The following is a 20,345-nucleotide window of genomic DNA, read 5'->3' as shown; positions in this document are numbered from 1 at the left end:
GATAAAAGATCAGAAAGGAGGGAGAAGGGAGTTGGGGACAAATCCCGCATGGGGCTCTGTGTGAAAGCTTGGATTGAGGTCCAAACATTGCTGCTACATCCTGCATCGAGGCCAGTTCTTTTTAAGGTGGAAGTAAAAAGATGGGGTCAGGCCACACTGCAGGTCCTGCCTTCATGGCTGCAGTCTCCCTGCCACGGCATGGCCCTGAGGTGGACAGCAGGGAAAGAAATAACCTTACACTTGCACCTTGCTGGTTTAGTGCCTGCCGCGGCCCTGATGGAGCCAGCGGGCAGAGGCGCAGGGGCTCCTACCTGTCCAGTTGCAGCCCAGCACCTCCAGGCGCATTCCTATTCCCGCTGGGGACCACCTCTCTGGATGCACTCGGATGTACTGGGCAGGAACAGGGTCAAACCTCCGGACTTCAGGGATATCGTAGTGGATGTTGCCTTCAAAAAGCTACTGAATGCAAGTTACAGAACACACTTTTCTCCTTCCCCATCACTCAGTGGATTTTTCTTTTGTTCATCCCCTTCCTTGTAGATGGGAGCTGGAGGGGCCATCACAGGAATGAAGTTTAACCCTTTTAACCCTAGTCAGCTGTACACTTCGTCAGTTGCCGGCACTACCACCCTGCAGGATTTTAATGGCAATACTGTCCGGGTCTTCACCAGCACCGAGGACTGGGAGTAAGAAATACAGCAATGCTTTGGGCCTCTGTGTCCTGCTGGCAGGACCGCTACAGAGAGAGAGAGAGAGAGAGAGAAAAGGCGAGTGATGTGTGCATCCCACTTGCTCTCCATCAGACTTGATAATTTGGGTCTGGCAGGACGCAGCCACAGTTTGAAATAGTTTAGCTGTGCGACTTCGGGCCATCGAGTCCAGCTAAGCAGAAATTGGACTGTTCCTCCTCAGTTTCAAGAGGACCAGACAGGCTGTTTCTAAGAAACTTGCACAATCTCTCTTGGCCTTTGCTTTATATCCAGGGGTCAGGTTCTGATCCAAGCCACACAGGGGAAGCCTGGGGAACATCCACTAACTTCACATATAAATCAGATTTGTCCTTTGCCAAATAAAGAAGCTACTGCATGCTCTATAATAGTGTAAACGCTCAGTTTTCCTCACAGTCCAAGTACTGCTGCTTTTCAGCTTACGTGCACGAACTCAAGTCTGTGGGGAATAAACAGAGGGCTATAGATAGCATCAGGCCTTCTAAGACTCATTTGTAGGATCAGGAAAAATTAAAACTTACCCAAATTTTCAGAAGCAGATCAGTTTGCATAAAAACAGAACAGGCAGAAGCAGAGAATTCATTTATTCCTCAAGCCCCCTGCCACTCCCATACTGTTAAGCAGAAAGATTATGGGGAACTCCAACGATATGGGAAAAACACGAGGAATTTCAGGGTCACACCAGTGTGGCAAAAGGGACTTTCAGATATAGCAAATTTCCTGAAAAGAAGTTGTGATTCATCTTCCTCTTCCAGAGGTGCAAGCCACAACAGCAACACCTTTCCCCTTAAAATATGTAATTAGTTTGTGTCAAACATAATTGAACACACCATCCTGTGGGCTCTGACCTGTAGGAGCTGGGAGGACCAGAAGGTGATGTCCACATCCCCAGGCCTGGTCAACAATAAGAAATGAAGGGAAGTTGACAACCCTGGGGCAAGGTGGAACCTACAGCCTCTAGTACAGCTTAGGAGCAGGACCAGGGGACACAACCTGGGATTTCATGGTGACAACTCAAACTCCCAAGGTCTCTGTGGGGAGAGACAGCTAATTTCCCAAGACCCCATCAGGCAGACTGAAGATAGCCAGAAACATCTCTCATTTGCAGCTGCTCCAGGCAGCGCCTACCTTGGCTTGCATTGTTTTGGGGTCCTGGATGAAGTCCCAGTCCTTTCCATTCATGCTGTAGGCCACCTTAAACTTCTTTACGAAGGAACGGGACTCGGTGGTGGTCACACTGTCCCCTCCGCGAGCCCCCTGGATAATGACGCCTTTGATATTCTTCGGGACGCCAAGGTCCACCTGCAGCCACTCCTCCCCAGGCTGGGCTTGGGGGACACGGGGAAACCAGCCCGAGCGGCTGCTCACCAGGCGGGCCATGCTGGGAGACCAGTCGTAGCCTCTGATGGAAGAGGCCGAGATCTGCGAGTCAGGGATGAGGCCGGAAAGCATTCCCAGCAAGTTGGAGCAGGGCGAATCTGCAGGAAAGGAAAGGGCATGAACAGCCGGGGCAACTGAAGGGAGCACTCGTGGTTTTCCCCGCAGGTTTAAGCTCTGGGCACTAAACCAGTACCAGCACTGGGTGTTTCCCCCTTGCCTCCGCAGCCTGGGTGCCTGTCCCCCCAGGTGCATCCCTTGGGATGGGTGCCTCCATGCTGCTCACAGTGTCACTGTTCCCACCCCAAGCAGCCATGACAGCTGCGGGGGACAGCACCACAGGACAGGCTGTCAGAGGGACAGAGGGGAGGGCTGAGGCCGAGGGGAGGAGGGGACCCTCACCAGTGATGCGGCAGCCATACAGCTCCAGCCTCAGGGCGATGCCATTGTGCCAGCTCTGGGGACGGATGCGCACGAAGCGTGTGAGCACCGGGCTGTGGATCTTGTTGAGAACCACCTCCGTGGCATCCTCGTTGGCCTGAAATGTCTGCAAGGGAGAGGGGGCACAAATATGGTTATGTCCCCTCCAGGCAGAAAGAAATAACCAGATCAGCAGTTGAAATAATCTCAGCAGGGAAAACTGAGGAGAGGCTTTCTGGGCAGGGCCAGCCACCGGCCAGAGCAAGCACCCAGGGGCAGGCAGGGAAAGCTGAGCCGCTGGCAGGACAGCATGGTGGATGGACTCGTACATCAGGTAGGAGACGCAGGAGCTTGCTGCCCCGCTGCCCCTCACGGCACCCTGAAGCACCTCAGACTATCAGGCCACAGCTGCTTCGAGCCCGCCCCTAAACCTACAGCTGTTCCAACGCAAAAGGCCAGACGTCCCTGAACGCTGCATGAGATCTTGCCTCCCCTCCATGGGTAGATAGGCTGATATCCTGACACGTCCTCGCACCAAGCTCCACCAGGAAACATCGTGCGCAAGCAGTGGCGTGAGCAGGGAGGATGCTGCCTCTGCCTGGGGTGACAAGCGGCCGTCCCAGCCAGCCTCTCGCCTCTGCCTCTCCGGCGCACATGCAGCCCGCCACACAGAGACAGCTTTTTGGGTGAGTTTATGATCCAACATGATATGAAAAGCCTGCTGCCTTACCAGATGGCCATAATCAATAACTACCAGATGGACGTTAGATCCATCCCTCCTGCCCATTATTTTAATAGGCCGGACAAGGATTGGATCCTTGCGTTTCTGTTTCAGGCTGCGGAGCCATAGCAGGGAAGAAAAGAGGGAAAAGAGAAAATACCCAACCTGAGGGTAATTTTCAACCCTTTTTCTGCCCCCAGCATAAAGCACTAAAGCTCACAGACTGAGGCTGCAGGCATTGCCCGCTTTCCCTCCAAACATGCAGGCTCTCAGAACAGGGCTAGAGCATCCCCCGATCTCAGCCAGGAGACGCATCCGCACTGAGATATTGGCTGGGCTCTTCTGCAGGCTCCTACCCTGCATATGCAGCGCTAAGCACAGGAGCTCCCACTAAGTTTATCTCAGAGCGAAGCAGGAGAGTATAGTCTCTGGCACTGATCTCCTTCTGTCGGAGGCAAGAGACAAACAATTCAACTGCAGATCCCTGTGATCCAGGACAGAAAAAGGGGTGAGGCTGTATCCTGGCCTCTTGCCTTGAATAGCAGTTAAGAAGCATTTTATAAGCCTCTCACCGCTCTAGGCCTGCAGACAGCACGTTACTGCTCTTCTCCCAGGATCCAGCACGCCAGGGCACACAGGGTGTTCGCAGAGAGGGACAGTGGCTGTTCACAGCACCACAACCAGCTCTGGGCTGCCCCTGCACATCACCGCCCAGCCCGGGACGGCGGCACTCCTGTCAGGGCAAGGAGCAGCCACCCCACAGAGGGCCTTGGCTGCAAATCTGGCTGGTAATTGGGATTTGGGGTTGATGTGAACTTGAGCAGAAATGCTAATCTGGAGAATATATATCATGCTGCTACCGTTTAGCAACACAGCACGGCTTATGTGTTTTTAATATCCTATTTTATCCTGTCTGACCCCACTTCCCATCCTTTTCCTTGTTCAGCAGACACCAAATACCCTTTTTTCCAGCAGGAGGGCTATAAGAAGAGTGGTTACTGTGAAACACTCTCCAGGCATGGGGGGGGGGTGTGTGTGTGTGTGTGTGTGTCTTGTAAACCTGTGGGAACACACACACACACAGGCCAAAAGGATACATTTCCACACCACAGCAAAGCCTCCAGCTTTAGGTCAACACAGAAGCTGATACACAACACCTTACCTCTGAACCTAACACCGGAGGACAGGAAATGTTTATCTGAGCCAGTGCAACTATTTTAGCGTGAGGAGCAGCACGTCAGGTCAGCCCAAAGGTCCCTCTGTCCCAGGGGGAGGCTCCTGATGGTGGCCCCAGCAGATGCCCGGGGGCAGCAAGCCCGGGAGAGTCTTCTCCTGGCAACCTCTCTTCGCTTCCCACAATCAGCAGTTTGAAGACTCCATGAGCCAAAGGTTGCATATGGACCAGCATGTTTAACAGTCACTGACGAGGTTTGCTGCTCTTTTTGGTTTAACATATTTCCAGTTTTGTTCTTTTTTAGCTCACTTCGCACATACGAGCATCAGGGGCCAGAATCCAAATTTACACCAGTGTAATTTGTTGCTGACTTCTGCAAAGTCAAGCTTGACAGAAAGCAGAAGCAGGACCGAGCCCAAAAACTTTATCACTACCACATGCATTGCTGAAAGCAACTCTTACACGACCTTAGTCCCAACCACCTGCTTTCAAGGAGAGCAACCTCAATCCTGCTTTAGATTTGGGGCCCAGTAATTTCCTCAGACTAGATCACATTCAACAAGCTATGTAACTCTGAATTGGGGCCTTGACACTCCGAACTGCCAGTTTATGAAGACAGAAACAGCACCTGACTTCCAGCTTTAGTATCAGCCACATTGGCAGGATCTGCCCCAGTGAACCTTGTTTCTGAAAAGCCCCAACTGATCATAGCAAATCATTGCTTCACACCCCGTTCAGCATAACAGAAAGGGGCCATTTTCAGAGGGCAGGTACTTAGTGCTATTAGAGAAGTGGGGTCCTCCTGTGTGCCTGGCCTTTCAGCCTCCTTCCCAAGTGGAAATGCATCGCGAGCCTGCAGGTCCCGAAGCTGCTGACCAGGGTCTGACCCTGAGTGTACGGTTTCTCTGCACTGAAAATGCTGACCCCAGAGCCCGAACGCACTGTGGAGAGAGTCCCATTGACTTGAACAGGCTCTACATCCTGCCTCAAATTAGCACTCATGGCATGAGAAGAACTAGCAGGAAAAATGTGTGAAATTGGGAGCGCCAAGAAAGCAAAGATTTCTTCCCCCTTACCAAAATAGAACATTGCTATTCCTCCCATCCTATCTGCTTCCCATCCCACTCAGCACATATTTTGAGCCAAGTCTTCGAATGGTGTAAATCAACATATCGCCATCAAAGTATAAGAAGTCACAGTAATTTACACCAGCAGAAAAAAAAAAATCTGGCTGTGATCTAGGGAGATAGATATATACACACTCAGCAGAGAGCACACATGCGCACGCGCATGCACACACACACGCGCTGAAGGGTGACGGAGCCAGAAGACAAATGGGAAAACCATTAACAAATTAAAAGCACCTTCCAAGAAGCAGTCAAGAGAATTCATTTTCACTGCTGCATCAAAAAGCTGCCCATCCCCTCCCCATATACTTTATGTTTACTTCCGTTTCAGTCCAGTCGGCAGGTCTACACGTAAAATTAAATTGATAATCAATGAGAGCTGACCTGCTTAATTAATTTGCTGCAGAAAACAAGTGGTGGGAGATGATGTCTAGCCTAGAGGAGGATCGGGCAAGTTTTCCATGTGCACACACATGCAGGCTCCACACCAACACTTACAAGTCGTATTTCTGACACATTGGAACTGCTGCAGGGCAATGAGGAGATTTCTGAAGCTGCATTAGTTCCAGTGGGTATGGGAATTGTGCCAACGGCAGAGTGTGGAGTGAAGGGAGTGAAGGACAGGGAGACAAAAAGTGCCATGAAGTCGAAGAGGCAGCGAGTCAAGGAGGGGGCAGGAGGTAACCTCTCTCCCACTTTATTTATTGTACTGCTTGGCCACTATGCAATTTCTTGGGGAGCTAAAGAAAGCAGCTGGGGGAGGCAGAGGAGAAAGCCAAGGATGGCAGCAGCCCTGCCTTCGTCCGTATGTATGTGTCTCTCTGGACCCACTAGATTTACTGCAGGATTATGTTACTCCCGTGGAGACAGAGCCCTGGAACAAAGCATGCTAACAGGATTAGGGCTTCAGGACTGAGACAGAGAAGCATGAAGGAGAAAAGTAGGGGAGATTATTTTCCTTGTCAGATAGGGAAGGCATAAAATGGGGCATGTTTGATGGTGGGAGGATTCTGGCTCGAGTGGAGGGTGGATAGTTCTGGATTTATTAAATCCAGGAACATGGAGGTAAAAGAAAAATGATACTTGGCAACACTCAACAAAGCACAGCCGTCTAGGCAAGGCACAGCATGCTGGGCTGGGCTTGCCAGCACCGTGTCTTCTGAGAGGCTCCACTCAGATCTGGGAGCCCACCAGGGACACGAGGAGTGGCACTTTGTTAGCCTGCAAAGGAGATATCAGGCCCAGAAGTACAAAGCTGCAGCCTTGCTAGGAAAGCCAGGGCTGTAGTTCTCCCCTGGTACTGCACCAAGGATGAATGCATGGGGCTGCCTTTCCCAAAGCCTGACATCTTTGTTCTGCCTGCGAAAGCAGCAGAAGCAGGCTGGGACCTGGGGATGCTTCTGGGCAAACCCTCTGCACCATGATGTCTCTGCGCAGAAGCACAGTTGTGGCCTTCTGGCTGATTACGCAAGCTTTTCCTGAGTTTTCCAGATAAAGAAGCCACAGGACTGAAAGCTTTTCTCTCCATCCCCAGGTGAATGAACACAGGAGACCTCATTAAGAACTGAAAGGACAGGGAAATGCTCCTAAGGGAAGGCACAAGGGTCTCCAAAGAGACATCCTCAGTATTCCCTGCCAGCACCAAACACCTCTGACGTCCCCAGCTCCATGCACAGCTGAGATATTTGGCTCTTTGCAGCAATTCAACCTGCCTTCTTGCATCCACCTGAAATACCACCCAGGAAGGTTAGCTGATAACAAGCACAAAGCCGTCAAAATGAGTAGGAAATGGAAAATGCACATCAGCTGGATCTTGCTGCCATTTCTCATCCATTGACTTCTACAGGTTCTCAAAGCAAATGTTTCATTTGCATCCTCCCATTTTACACACAGAGCAATGGAGGCAGCGAGAGCACCCATCACATTCCCAACCCACCCCGAATCCTGAAACCCATCCCATCCCCCACCACACTAGATGATCCCTGTGAGCTGATCTCCGCAGTTACTAAGACGGAGTGGCTCAGACCACACGGGAGCTGGAACCCGAGACCCTACAAAGAAGGAAGTGGACCAGAATGGATGAGCACTTTGTTTTCCAATAAAATCCTCATAGCTTAATCTGTCCAAAGAAAGTGGCCAAAAACAAAAGGTCAAATCCTGCCAGGTGCTCTTTTCCTTCCTTGGGTTCAAGAACGAGTTGTTTTTTCTAAAGACATTTGCAAACTGCTAGATAAGATCTCGTCGCACACACCAGGGCTGGTGCCTGGAAGATAACCTCTGGGGCCATCGACCAACAATGACACAGAGGGGGATGCAACAAGGAGGGCAAGAGCCAGAGCAGCATTTCTGGGGCAGGGGTTGTTTGGCCCTGTCCCATGGGGATGCGCTGGTGGGTAGTAAGGGGTGAGTGTGGGGCAACATGTGCGGTGATGGCCGCTCTCCTCCCTGTCTCCTCTCCAGGGGGACACACAGAAGACAGCTCTGCACCTTCGGCCAGGTCGCTGGGTTAGCCTCTCCCCCTGGTCCCACTCCCTGGGCAAAGACAGAGCATCGCCCCCTGGACAGGGGGACATTCGGGGTGTGCTGGGCTGGGCTTTGTGGGGAGCGGGCTGCCAGGCAGGGGGAAAGCCTTTCCTGTTTCCCTAACTGTGAGTGCCAACGGCTGGCGACTCAAAGGTGAGCCATCACGTTTTGCAGGGAAACACCCTGGCCCCACTCTCCGAAACACCGGAGGGAGGGGAAGCGGGGGGACAAAAGAGAGGAGGTCAGAGCTCCCCATTCTCTGCAGAGCGCCATCCCCTCCCCACCCCTCCTGCACTCACTGGTTTTCTCTTGCTTTAGTTCCCTGATGAAGATGTACATGTTAGCTGACCCGCCTATAACACGGCAGAGCTTTGCTTTTGGCCCACACAGCTGGCAGAAGTTCAGAGCAGTGTTTGATACACCCCATATGCCTATGTGTGCATGCGCGCATATATATGTGTGTGTGTGTGTGTGTGTGTGTGTATGTATATATATAGGTATATATATCTGCATGTATATAGAGGAATAGAGAGTCCCTCTCTGTCCACCCTCTCCCCTCCCTCCCCACTCTTCATGGCACCAAATCAAGCCGTGGCAGACTTGACAAATCTCTTTGGCATGGTTCGCTCCACCGTTGCAGCCTGAACCATGCGGAGTGCCGCACTGACACAGGGAGGAATCTGCACCTTGAATACAGACATCTGGGAGCTTGCCTAACGCAGGAACAGCGGGGATTCATGCGGGTGAGGAATGCGGGGCCAGAGCCCCCCGGCATGAGCAAGGGGCTTTGCCCTGGCCCTGCTGCGGTTCGGCAGCTGGCGTCTGGTTGTTCAGTGGGGAGGGAAAGCAGTCACACGGATGCAAGGGGTAGGCGAGCCACCAAAAAGCAATTACTTATCCTCCAGCCTCGGGAGGTGTCTGCTAAATTGAGGCCAGAACATGGGAACGAAGCGAGACTGGAATAAAGGAGTAAAAAAGGAGAGGTTTGATTTTTCCTCTTTTTTATGAAGAGAGAAAACAGAGCAGAAAAAAGCTGATAGGACTCAAGGGCCAAATCCTGAAATGGTGGCAATTCACGTGGCTATGGGGCTGCTTTGGGTTGACACCAGCCAGGATTTAGGGTCTTGCTGGAGTGATGTAAATTGGCCCAGCAGCACTAAAACCGGCTGTGCTGTCCTGCTCCACCCTGGCTGAGGATCCAGTCCAACACCCGGGACTGCAAGGATGGGACATCTACTCTCCCCTGTGACTAAAACTACCCTCCAGGCCAGATTCCCGCCCCAGTTAGACTCTGAAAGATAAATTTAGTGGTTATTTGAAACACTGAACTGTATTTAGCCCATCTCTCTGCCCGGCATGTTGCCAGTCTCCCATCTGCCTCAACTTGCAGAAATGGTCCCAGTGAGACCTCAAACTCGCCCGTTTCCATGGGGTGCCCAGGAGGTGGAGGTGAGGAGAGACAGCCCTGGTTCACAGAAAGGTCTGCTGCAGCCAGTGGGTCGTGGGAGAGCACAGAGCCTCCACACCAGTGCACGGCCACCGCGTTAGGGTTATACGTGAGCTCTGCCATGAGCTCCGGCCCCAGAGCCAGCCCACCTGAGGTCTGGGGGAGCCCAGCTGCTGACTCTCCTATGGGGTGCTGGGCTGCCCTGTGCCTCCATTTCCCTACTTCTAAAATAGGACTAACACCACCTCACTGGCATGTGGGGAGCTTAAATACTCCAAATATTGGAGGTATGAGACCCTGCTAGGGGCCTCTGCACAGAGGGGACTCATTCTGGAAAGCAGAGTGAATTTGAACCATGAGACACACTTGTGGGGAAGGGGAAATCACACGGCCCGGAAGGGAAGGAAATGTCTGGATGAATCCTGAACAAGGCAGGCTACTGCATTTCATGCCAGCAGCGCCTGTGCCAGCAAGGGGAGGGGACAGCTAATTTAACAGAAGCGCTGAGCAAGCAGAAATCGCCTGGACGTACGTGCTGGGGGAGGTGTGTGGGACCCCAGCCACCAAGTTCACGCAGACAGATTATGACACATCAACGGGGAGGACCTGAGCCACAGCAGCAGTGCTGGTGGGCACCACAGAAGAGCAGGGAAGGGCTTTCCTGATGTGCCCTTAACCAGGGGACAACCACATGACCAAGGCAAGTGACAGAGCAGGACCAGCCCGACACCATGGCTGCCTTAACCCCGCTCCCCATATGCCAAAGCTCCCATGTGGACCACCTAGAGCTTGCCTCACCTGGCCACGCAGCAGCACCTGCAAGGCTTGGAAGGGCTGAACACCCATATTTACCCTCCCTCCCTCTCGCTCCCATCTCTGTGTGCCTCCCAGAAACATGTCGAGAGCGTGTAGCAGCTCCCAGGGCTCAATGCATCCTTGCCGACTGCACCTGCTAGCGCAGATCCCACAGCTCTGGCAGCCTGAATTGCTCCTCATTATTTATTGTTCATTTTGTCCTCTGGGGTGGTGCGATACCCTCTTAGGATTTGTGCCCTTTCATTTCCAGGCCTCAATAACTCCTGAACTACAGTTTCATGTGGTTTTGTGATTGTTAACCCAGCATGCAGACGGGGCTATGGCCATAAAAGCTCAATGAATCTTGTATGGCAAAACACAGGCTGTGAAAGCATTTTCTCCTTCATTTGCAGTCAAATAACATACTCTTGCCACCACGAAAGATGCAACAGCAGCCAGGTTTTCCAAGGAATAGTGTTTCCTCATTGCTGTGCAGAGGAGAAAGGACTATTTCTGCTCAGAGCATCATCAGTCTTTTAGCCCTCATCAGAAAAAGGGTCCCTCACAGATTGAACTCTCCGGGCCTGTAAAATCTCTCTGTTCTATTCCCTCCTGTCAGCTGCAAGACTCACCAAGGTGCATGCAAAAGAGACAAAAAGGCCTTTACCTTGTGGTTTTTCCCATGTCGGTACATCATCCAGTCCTCCCCATTGGTGCTGACCTCCAGCTTGTAGGTACGGACATAGTAGCCATTCTGGGTTTCTCTGGAGATGGCACCCTGTGTGGCAATGGCTGTGAGCACAGTCAGGAAGTGGAGGTCCACCTTTCCACGGGAAAAAGGGACAAGAGAGAGAACGGTGACCATCTGAGAGGCCAGGCTGGCTAGTTAGTTACTCCGTCTCTGAAACATGAAAAGGTGTGAATTCAGTCTGTCTCACTCCATCTGTGGGCACACATTTCAACAGGCACAAACCCCCTGGGCTGACTTTAGTAGGATGCTTGCAGATATGACCATGGGACAAGAGCAACTAAGGATCTTGATGTCTGTCCATATAGGACCATCACAAAGCCTTCTTCCTGCCTCAGACCAAGCAACAGGATCTGCACAGAAGCTCATGTCCATTAAAGCAGGACAGAGGCTGACTTTTTCCATGTAAAATAAAAGCATGATGTCCAATTAGCAAGTGCTGCAGTTCCTGGTTTTCCCTTGCTCCTTTTTTTTTTTTTTTTATAATGTGGGTTGAGAAAGGTCAGCAGAGCTGGCTTGGTAGCACTGCCATGAATGAAGAATGAGACGTCTGCTAGAGGCAATGACATTCACCACCTCCCGTTCCTAGTGCCCTTTAGCAAGCAGTGTCTCACAGCGAAGCGACACAGCCAGAAGCCCTGTGCGGACAGAGACTGTGGATGTAATCAGCTCCCAGGGAAAGCTTTTTGCTCTGTCAGCCTCCTACCTGACGTTAGCCTGCTCACACTCCCTGCATCACTGATGAGATAAATATTATTCTAGTTGTTTTTCCACGTGCCTCCTGGAGACTTTGGTCCTCAGGCCAGTGGTGGAGTCAGTGGCCCTTGTAAGTGGCAGAGGTCCCTCAGTCTCTGTCAGTATGCTGGAAAGTCCATCAAGGTTTTGGGCAGGAAGGAGGGAGTGGAGAGAGACAGCAGGTTGAGTCAGCCCTCATGCAGGCACGCTAATGGGAGAGCCAGCCTGTCGCATTTCACAGAGGCACTGCAGCTCCCCTGCTGCTCACTCCCCATGAGCCACAGAGGCAATAAAAAATTCAACAAGCCTTATGGTCACGGGTCAGTTTAACAGCGTGACACTCCATTTGGTGCGGGAAGAGGCAAGGAGGCTGGAAAGCGTGCGTACCTGGAGGTACTCTTTGTTGCTGTCTACATTGGGGGTCCAGCCGTTGTCATCACTGTTGAGCCGGCTCTGTTGAGGGGTCCATCGCCCATCTGAGTAGGTGGAGGAGGCACTGATCTGCATGTTGGAGATCCTGCCAGACTCCATCCCCAGCGGCACGTTGCACTGGAAGTCTGGAGCGGACACACACATGCACACATGCAGATCAGCTTACAGTCTCTGTACTTCACTCCCACGTAGAAGGCAGCCCTGAACTATTCTCCCCAGCTAACCCCAAGCAAAGCTGCCTGCCTGGAAAGATGAACAGATCTACACCATCTTGCAGGTTGCGTGTGGTCACAGATGGTACTGAAAAATTAAAGATGGGGCAGCTTTATGTTTGCATGGCCCTCTGAAAACTAATACAGTCCAGATCTTTCTCCCTTTCTCTAATTCCTTCACCTTTGCACAGTTTTGACACAATTCTGTCCCTTCCCTCCCTCCATCTCCACCAAGATGTCCCAAGTCCCCTTGCCACAAAGTTCCCCATCTTCTTGAAGGCTGGAGGTGAAATCTAAGCACTGACAAGGCAAGGAGTATGGGCAGGCACAACGGGAGGGTGCTTACTGCTGTGCTGCTGGCAGGAATGTCCAGGCCTGGAATGGGAAGGTCTAAAGGTTTTGTGTGCGTGTGAGAGTATGGATGCATGCGTGTATGTGTCTGTGTATATGTGCATGCGCTGTATGTGATATCAGGCCCATAGGAATTAACCAGCCAAGAATATGAAAGACTCTGGTATGCTTTCATTTGGGTTTCCTCACTTCTAAGGCTTTAAAAGTCACAATTAGCTCAATCTTACTGCACATGTCATATATTTTATGGCAGCTGTCCTGAAAAAACAATAGCAAAGAAAACATTGATAGGAAATACTGCATGGGCCCAAGCGTGCCGCTGCTGTAAACCAATAGGGCTCCACCAAACTGCCTGTGTTTTTAATGTGGCCAAGTCAATCCTGGGTGAAAACGATGGGCCAAGTTAAGATCTCAGTGGTATTATTAAGGTTTCAATTTTACACCAGAATAAATCCAAACAGGCCCAGCCCTTTAACAGCTCTTGTGCTTGATTTCTCAAGCTTGTGTGTCATTAACATTTTATTCCCTAATCCTTTTAAAGAACTGAATAGAAAGGGGATTAAAGAACAGGTCAACTGAGTGTGGATATAGGTAATGGTGAAAAGCTCATGCTTGTCTGTAACTCTCACAGCCTCAGCAGAACATCCCTAACTCAATCACAGAGCAAGAGCCTGTAACCCAGCTGCCCTAGTGCTGCACAACCCCTACTCTACCCTGCTCTCCGTCATGGGCTTTCCGTGTCGGGTCAGGGACCCCCTCTCTTTCTCTGGGACTGAGGGGTGTCCTGAAGGCTTCTTCTGTTGTATCACAGGTTCACTGCTAACAGAGGTCAAGAACTGTAGCTCTGATGTAAAAATACCATGGGAAAACAAACTGAATCTTTCCTCGCCTGCAAGCATTATCACAGAGAATCAAAATGCTCTTCATTCTCAAAACACACAACTTACTTCCTCACTCCACATCAATTTACCTCCCTTAATAAAGGATCTAAAACAAATTTTGGTTTGAAATTCTTAGAGCTTTAGGCATTTTTTAATTAGACAGCCAAGAAATTCCAATTTGTAGTTTGGGCCTATGAATTTTTGGAAAACCAGAGAGAGGGAGAGAGTATTTTCCCCCATGCTTTAATGAATCTGCTGCACCCGCTGGGCTGAAGCCTTCCCTTAAATCCTTTGGGCTGAGCACATACATGAAGGATTCTATCCCAAAAGGTATTGAGAAGGCTTCACAAGCAAGTGAAAAGTCAAAGAAAGGTTAGAAAGTGTGATTCTTACTGCAATCTCACTTCTATGAGAAACAGAGAACACACCTAGTGTAACTGCTGTCTGCACTGCCAGTGGGGGACCAGCCCCTGGACACACTCCTGCCTGCCTCACTCTCGCATGTGCCAAGACTTGGGAAAAACAGGTGACATGACCGCCTAAAGTCATACACACACGTTTCCAACTTACTTTCTGGGACTTCCTGCTGGATCAAGTAGTACTGAGCAGAGAAACCGTCTTTAGCCACTGCTAGATCCGTGTGGAAGGTGAGCGAGAGGACGCCGGTGGTTGAGCGGATGTCCGATGGCATCTTAGTGCCACAGTACCTGCCTATCAGGGGGCCGACTGCAAAAGAAAGAGCAGCAAAGGTAATGCCTGCTTTTCCACCGGCCTCCTAGGTCACCAGCAGATTGACATCACTCAACAGGGATGCCTTAGCGGGACTGATCAGGGTAAAAGAAAGGCTTTGAGGATGGGCTATTTTTTACATCCGTTGGCCCAGTGCCATGCAGTGCGCCATGCAGAAATATCCACTGCAGCAGGCGTTGCTCTGCAATTGCTGGGAAATGCTCCAATCTGCTCTGTTTCTCAGTGTTGGTACGTGGCAGGGAGGTCCTCCCAGCACTGCATGAACCCACTGCCCTTCCCTGAGGGAGGACCGGTGGTATCTTGGAGTGTCCTATGGGGCTTTTCAGATCAGTGGTTACAACAGAGCAGTAGTTTGGGATTTAATGCATGCAGCCTGCTGTAAGCGCATCATCCCCACAGCCAGCCACGGAGCGCCTTGATGGCAGGCTGCATGCTGCAGCCACGTCTCACGTAAGGCACCTTTGGTGTTCAGACACAGACTGCACAGTTTTGGAGCTTTGTGAGGCTGAGGACAGCAGCACAGCACCCCATGGCTTACCCTGAGGGATGCCGTCCCAGATGTCCAGCCAGTCGTATTTGCAGTCTCCTTCCCCCGCCTGCAGCGGGTCGTGCTCGAGGTCGAAGAGCAGGAAGTGGAGGAGGATTTCTGTCTTTGGCTTGGCTATGATGGTGAAGACACAGTCCAGGTTGTGTGGATACTTGTCAGGGAAACCTGGAGACTCAATAGTGCCGTTGGAAGCAGTGAAGTTTCTGGAGCAGTCCTCAGAGCCTGTAGTGGCAGGAAAAAACCCGCAGCCTTAGCGACAATGCAGCTTAATGCCAACAGCTTGACACACTGTGGAAACCCCATTTTGAGCTTAGAGGAATTGCGTATTCACTTCTGGAAGTGTCCTGTAACCCAAGAGCTGTGTGAATTCCTGCAAGGACCGAGGGTGATTTTCAAAGCTTTCCACAGGTGGAGAGACAAGGTCTGTGCATTCACTGGAGTGGACAGCATGTGTCTAAATCCCTCAGACAGCTCTGCAAATGTTACCCATGTGCCACTGCTGATCCCCCTGCCAATTACTCCAAAACCAGGACTAGGAGAGCGATCCCATCCAAAGCCACCCAAAGCCACAGCTGCGATTTGGCAGGTCAGCACCTTGCCATGTCCCCCACGCCAGTGGTGGTGGCCCTGGTGGGGAAGGGAGGCCATGCCGAGCTGGGCTGGGATTCCCCTGCCAGCCCTGCACACTGTCTGCCGGGCTCCCCAAACAGCACCCTGCTGGGAGACCTGTGTCTGCTGCCTCAAAGCCCGTGGAGGGGCTGGCCAGCACACAGGGGGCTGTCGTATGTGGTCCTCGCTGCCATGGCTGCCACCCGCCAGCTGTGCTGGCAAAGGGCCACAGCAGCTCCAGGTCTGACGGAGGAGCCCCCGTTCAGGGAGGGGGCTGCCTGGGAAGGGGCAGAGAGGCATCTCTTTGGAAAAAGCTGTCCCCAGGGGCTGGTCTCCTGCAACCTCTCCCCCTCCAGCACGGACATCTGTGCCTCAGTTTCCTCTTGAGAAAATCAGGAAGCACAAATATTTACATAGTGAAAGGGCCCGGGGGAGGGTGCCAATGTCTCCACTGTTAGCTGGAAACCCTCAGAAACCCTCGGGAAGCATGCAGTTAGCCTGCAGACCCCTGAGTGCCACGCAAAGGATGAGGGGCAGCTACAGCATACGGCCCCGCTCCATGGCCGTGGCAAGAGCGGGGGTAATGGGGGGCATCTCTGCTGAGAGGAGGAACAGAGCCCTCCTTCTTACAGACTGAGCTGTCCGCACCAGAAATGCAAGTTATTTCTATCCTTAAGGAAGACCTTTGCGTGGCAATGAGGGCAGACAATGTGGCCTCTTATTTATTGCTGACCTCAGCACTGGCCTCGGCTGCAGCCGGGCCAGCTCCCTGCCCCCTCTCACACAGCCAAGGTGCCTCGGGGTGGCCGGGGAAAGGGGAATTTGTGTCGTATTCATACCACGGTGACTTTGAAACCACTGCACTGTGGAGACAGGACAATAGGCAACAGAAATCTGCAGCCTGAAGCTATCAGAGGCGAAAGGGGATGTTACGAGAGGCTGCCGGCCACTGCTGCAACCCAGCGTTAGCATTCGCAAAGGTTTCTGCTTCAGTTTTACTGGGACACCCTCCTTCTCCCCTACAAACCCTTCTGCTCCGGCTCTTCCAGGCAGCATGAGCCTTCCTGGGACTAATGTGAGACTTGTTATTCAATTCAGCATTAACCTACAGGAGTCAGGCCAGCAGCCCGCAGTAATAGCAGGATCCCGGCACTGCATTATGCAGCGCCTAGCTGGAGAGCTACTCAGGAGAGGCTCTTAATTGACTACCTAATGAAGCAGCCAGCTTTTCTGGTGTGAACCTGTGGGGTAAAACACAGAGGCAAAAAATAAGGCCAAACACAAATCACAGCATAACGCTGCAAACAGGGATAAGAGTGTACTTCATTCCAAACAGCTTGAAAGACAAAGAGATAAATAGGGAAAATAACACAAGCTCCAAGCTAGGGAGAAAATCAAAGACTAAACCCAGAGTCAGGGACTGTCCTCTAGAGACAGGAGAGAGACATAACTATGTCACTGCATTAGACAACAACAGTTTCCTCATGTGGGGCTCTTACAGCACTTGGCATCTTTGTCTACAGTTTGGCTGATACCAGCAGACGCAATGATCAGGTTTTTTATAAGGAAGCTGCAGATAATCAATGGGAGTCATGCTGGCTTCGGCAGCACCGACCAGCCTGAGAGGAGACTTTGTTGCCCAGCAATGGAGAGCTCAGGCCAGCTCTGCCAAACTGACTCGCAAAGTGAGCAGCAGGGAGGCTGGACCAGCCAGGGCAGGCGGCTCTTTTGTCAGCCCACAGACCGCTGACTGATACCCATCAGGGGATTCAAAGACTGGTATGCAGTTGTTTGTATGCAGATTGCTCCTCTCTCACACTGTGATAAGGGAAATTTAGCACAAGGTGTGGAAATAAATGCTCAGTTGAAAAGAGTTGGTTTTTTAGGTCACCTTTAAGAAAGAAAGAAGCTGCAGCCACACTGCCTTTACTGATGTGGACAATGACAATCCTATGACCTTTAAAGCTGGTGACACCCTTACTGGCTACGCTGACAGCTCAGAAGGAAACTTCACTCATGCCTGTCTGCCTGCAAACAAAAGGCAGGGTTTGCTTGTACTGTGGTGGCCCTGCAGCCAGGGCTGCTCACCGCCCTCCCTGGGAGCCTTGCAGGTGGGTGGGCTGGGGGTGCTCTTGGATCACAGGCTTATCCCTGCTCCTGTGCCAAAACCTGCCTTGCTGGGCTGGATTTTGTGGGCTGTGGCTGGAACTTCACTCATGCCTGTCTGCCTGCAAACAAAAGGCAGGGTTTGCTTGTACTGTGGTGGCCCTGCAGCCAGGGCTGCTCACCGCCCTCCCTGGGAGCCTTGCAGGTGGGTGGGCTGGGGGTGCTCTTGGATCACAGGCTTATCCCTGCTCCTGTGCCAAAACCTGCCTTGCTGGGCTGGATTTTGTGGGCTGTGGCTGGAAGAAAGCGTGGCTGTATCTGGAGAGGATGGCTACGGGGGGGGGGGGGTGGGACTAAAGGACGGGGGGGGGGGGGGCGGTGTGACTAAAGGAGCCCAAACACCACTTCAGACCTGAGGGCAGCTCTACATGGACCTACATAGAGAGACACAAACTCGGCTCCATCCAACATCTGCTCTCTCCCAGAGCAGCCCTTGCTTCCTCTCACTCCCTACAAAAATCTCAGACAAAATCTCCTTTTCCCATTAATTTGGCCCTTGCTGGCTCTCAGCTAGGCAGACAGGGCTCCTGCCTTTGTCACTGCCCACCAGCCGCACTCAGCCTGGCCCGGCCACTTCAGCCAGCTGGACCACATTGCCCCGTGCCCGACTCAGGGCACGGACCTGATGTGGGGACAAGCACAACCCAGTGCAGTCTGCTGGGCTCAGAGGGGGTGTGTACAGGGAGGGAGAGGCAAGGGAGGATGAGGTGGGTCAGCAGTCTTCCCACCTGAACTCAAGCATTCTTTGCCATCCTCCATGCTGGCAGCTGGTATCAGCAAACCCTAATAGCCAGGTGAACCACTAAACTCTTTCAGGATTAATCTGCATCCTAACCATTAACAAACAGCAGTGGTAAGCTGGCTGCACCACAACAGCTCAAGGGCCGGTTGGTTATACAGCCCAGGCAACCACCAGCAACAGCACTTTCCTCATCCACCTGAACCTCCAGACACCTCCTGTCCTCACCATTTCACAATGAATTTGGGGAGTCCCATTCCCATCCTCTTCCAGCAGAGTCTCCACATTCACATCTACCTGTGACTGGGTTGCGGGCTGCCTGCGCACCTCTGCCTGCCGCACAGCTGGGCCAGGGCCCCTGGGCACTGGTGCCTGTGCTCCCTGCCTTCCCTTTGAAGAGGCTGGTTAAGTGACCCTGTTGTGCTCCTTTCTGGTTCTTCACCAGGCGTGGCCATTTTTTTTCATGCCGGATGCGATGACGTGAAAGCTGCATGTGTTTTCTTCCAACGCACCACCAAAGGGATGTGGGCACAGGGCGGGCACCCGCATTCCCATGCAAAACATACTCTTGTTCCCTTGGCACGCAGGCACACCTCTCTCACCTGCACACACAGAGCAGGTTTTATTTTCTCAAGCCTCCTTCTTCCCAGACACACAATTCTGGCAAATATTTAAACAGAAACACTATTAAAAGGCCTTTGAGCCGCTTTTCCTTTCCTCAATAATAGTTTGGTATTAAACAGAATTATGAATAGTTCCTCTTATATGTGCCTGTTTTCAGTCCCTTGAAAACCAGAGCTCCCCAGTTACAAACCCCGCTTCCAGGGACAGAAAACACAGCACCATTGGTCAGCCCTGAATCACAACTCCACAGGAGGGGGAGCTCCATGCGCTCCTAACCGAGGGACAATAGCCACTTAGCCCTAACAAGCTCCACACATGCCAAGGAGAAAACTTAAATGTTTCTAGTCCTCGAATACAAGAGAGCATTTAAGGAGGAACCCTGCTTTTGGTGCCACACTGTGATCCAAAAATGCACTATCATGCACCACTAACATCTTTACCTTCTTGGAAATGCGATGCAACAGACTTGCTTAAATTTAAAAAAAAAAAAAAGAGCCCTTCATCTCTGGAGAACATGCTAAAAATCATATTGAAAAGGTGGCCGAAGACATCTCCTTGTGAAGATCATCGTGGCAAACAGCCTGGGAGACAGGCACTGACTCAGACACTCACCTGTCTTGTAGATCTCGTAGCGCAGGGAGAAGCCGGCACCTTGCCGTGCATAGTCCGAGGTGAACTTGATATAGAGAGAGGGGCCAGAAGAGATGATGGTAGGAGGTGCTATATTCCCACAGTGCTTGCCCAGCAGCTCTGCCGCTTCACTGTCCCCATCTCGGATCTCAATGTAGTCATACCTGTGGAGGCAGATGAAATGGCCGTAAAACCATCTGTCAGGGAGATGCTTCAGGATGCCAGGAACAAACACAAAACACTTCTTTATATCTGCATATTTCACAGAACATCTTCCAGACAGGTACCTGGGACTCTGTCACTCACACCACAGAGCCCCCAATATGTTTTTCCCTTTTGTCTGGCTACATTTAAGTCCCTTTCCCTGTTGCTCCATCATTAATTTATTACAGCCACATCCACTTCAACTTCAGAGCCAACATGCAAAATTTAGGATGCAATTTGCCTCCATTTCCACAAGACTCCTTCAGCATGGGGAGAAGCTCAGATACAACTCTCCTGGGGCTACTCTCCTTCCCTTACCTCTCTCCCTAAGTGCCATCGTGCTACTTAGCACTGCTCAGTTTATTCCACTATCCAGGTGGGATCTGGCCAAGCACACACCAAGCA

The 20,345-nt window shown here is 51.7% G+C and overlaps 1 protein-coding gene across 1 annotated transcript in view; it reads right to left on the bottom strand.

Annotated features, from left to right (window-relative positions):
• NRP2 (neuropilin 2) overlaps nucleotides 1-19,900 on the bottom strand; it is a gene marked incomplete at its 5' end in the record, with an annotated part of 61,732 nt that extends 41,832 nt beyond the window's left edge. Inside the window, 8 exons of the mRNA XM_009284697.1 lie at nucleotides 312-456; nucleotides 1,857-2,206; nucleotides 2,508-2,652; nucleotides 10,980-11,135; nucleotides 12,183-12,352; nucleotides 14,242-14,397; nucleotides 14,960-15,190; nucleotides 19,719-19,900. Coding sequence (XP_009282972.1) covers nucleotides 312-456; nucleotides 1,857-2,206; nucleotides 2,508-2,652; nucleotides 10,980-11,135; nucleotides 12,183-12,352; nucleotides 14,242-14,397; nucleotides 14,960-15,190; nucleotides 19,719-19,900 — 1,535 coding nt within the window. The remainder of the gene's footprint in view (nucleotides 1-311; nucleotides 457-1,856; nucleotides 2,207-2,507; nucleotides 2,653-10,979; nucleotides 11,136-12,182; nucleotides 12,353-14,241; nucleotides 14,398-14,959; nucleotides 15,191-19,718) is intronic.
• Nucleotides 19,901-20,345: the final 445 nt, after the last annotated feature.

This window comes from Aptenodytes forsteri, unplaced genomic scaffold, assembly GCF_000699145.1.
Source record: "Aptenodytes forsteri isolate BGI_AS27 unplaced genomic scaffold, ASM69914v1 Scaffold183, whole genome shotgun sequence".
Taxonomy (NCBI): Eukaryota; Metazoa; Chordata; class Aves; order Sphenisciformes; family Spheniscidae; genus Aptenodytes; species Aptenodytes forsteri.
The sequence above is the reverse complement of the archived record's forward strand: the minus strand, read 5'-3'. Positions and strand labels throughout refer to the sequence as shown.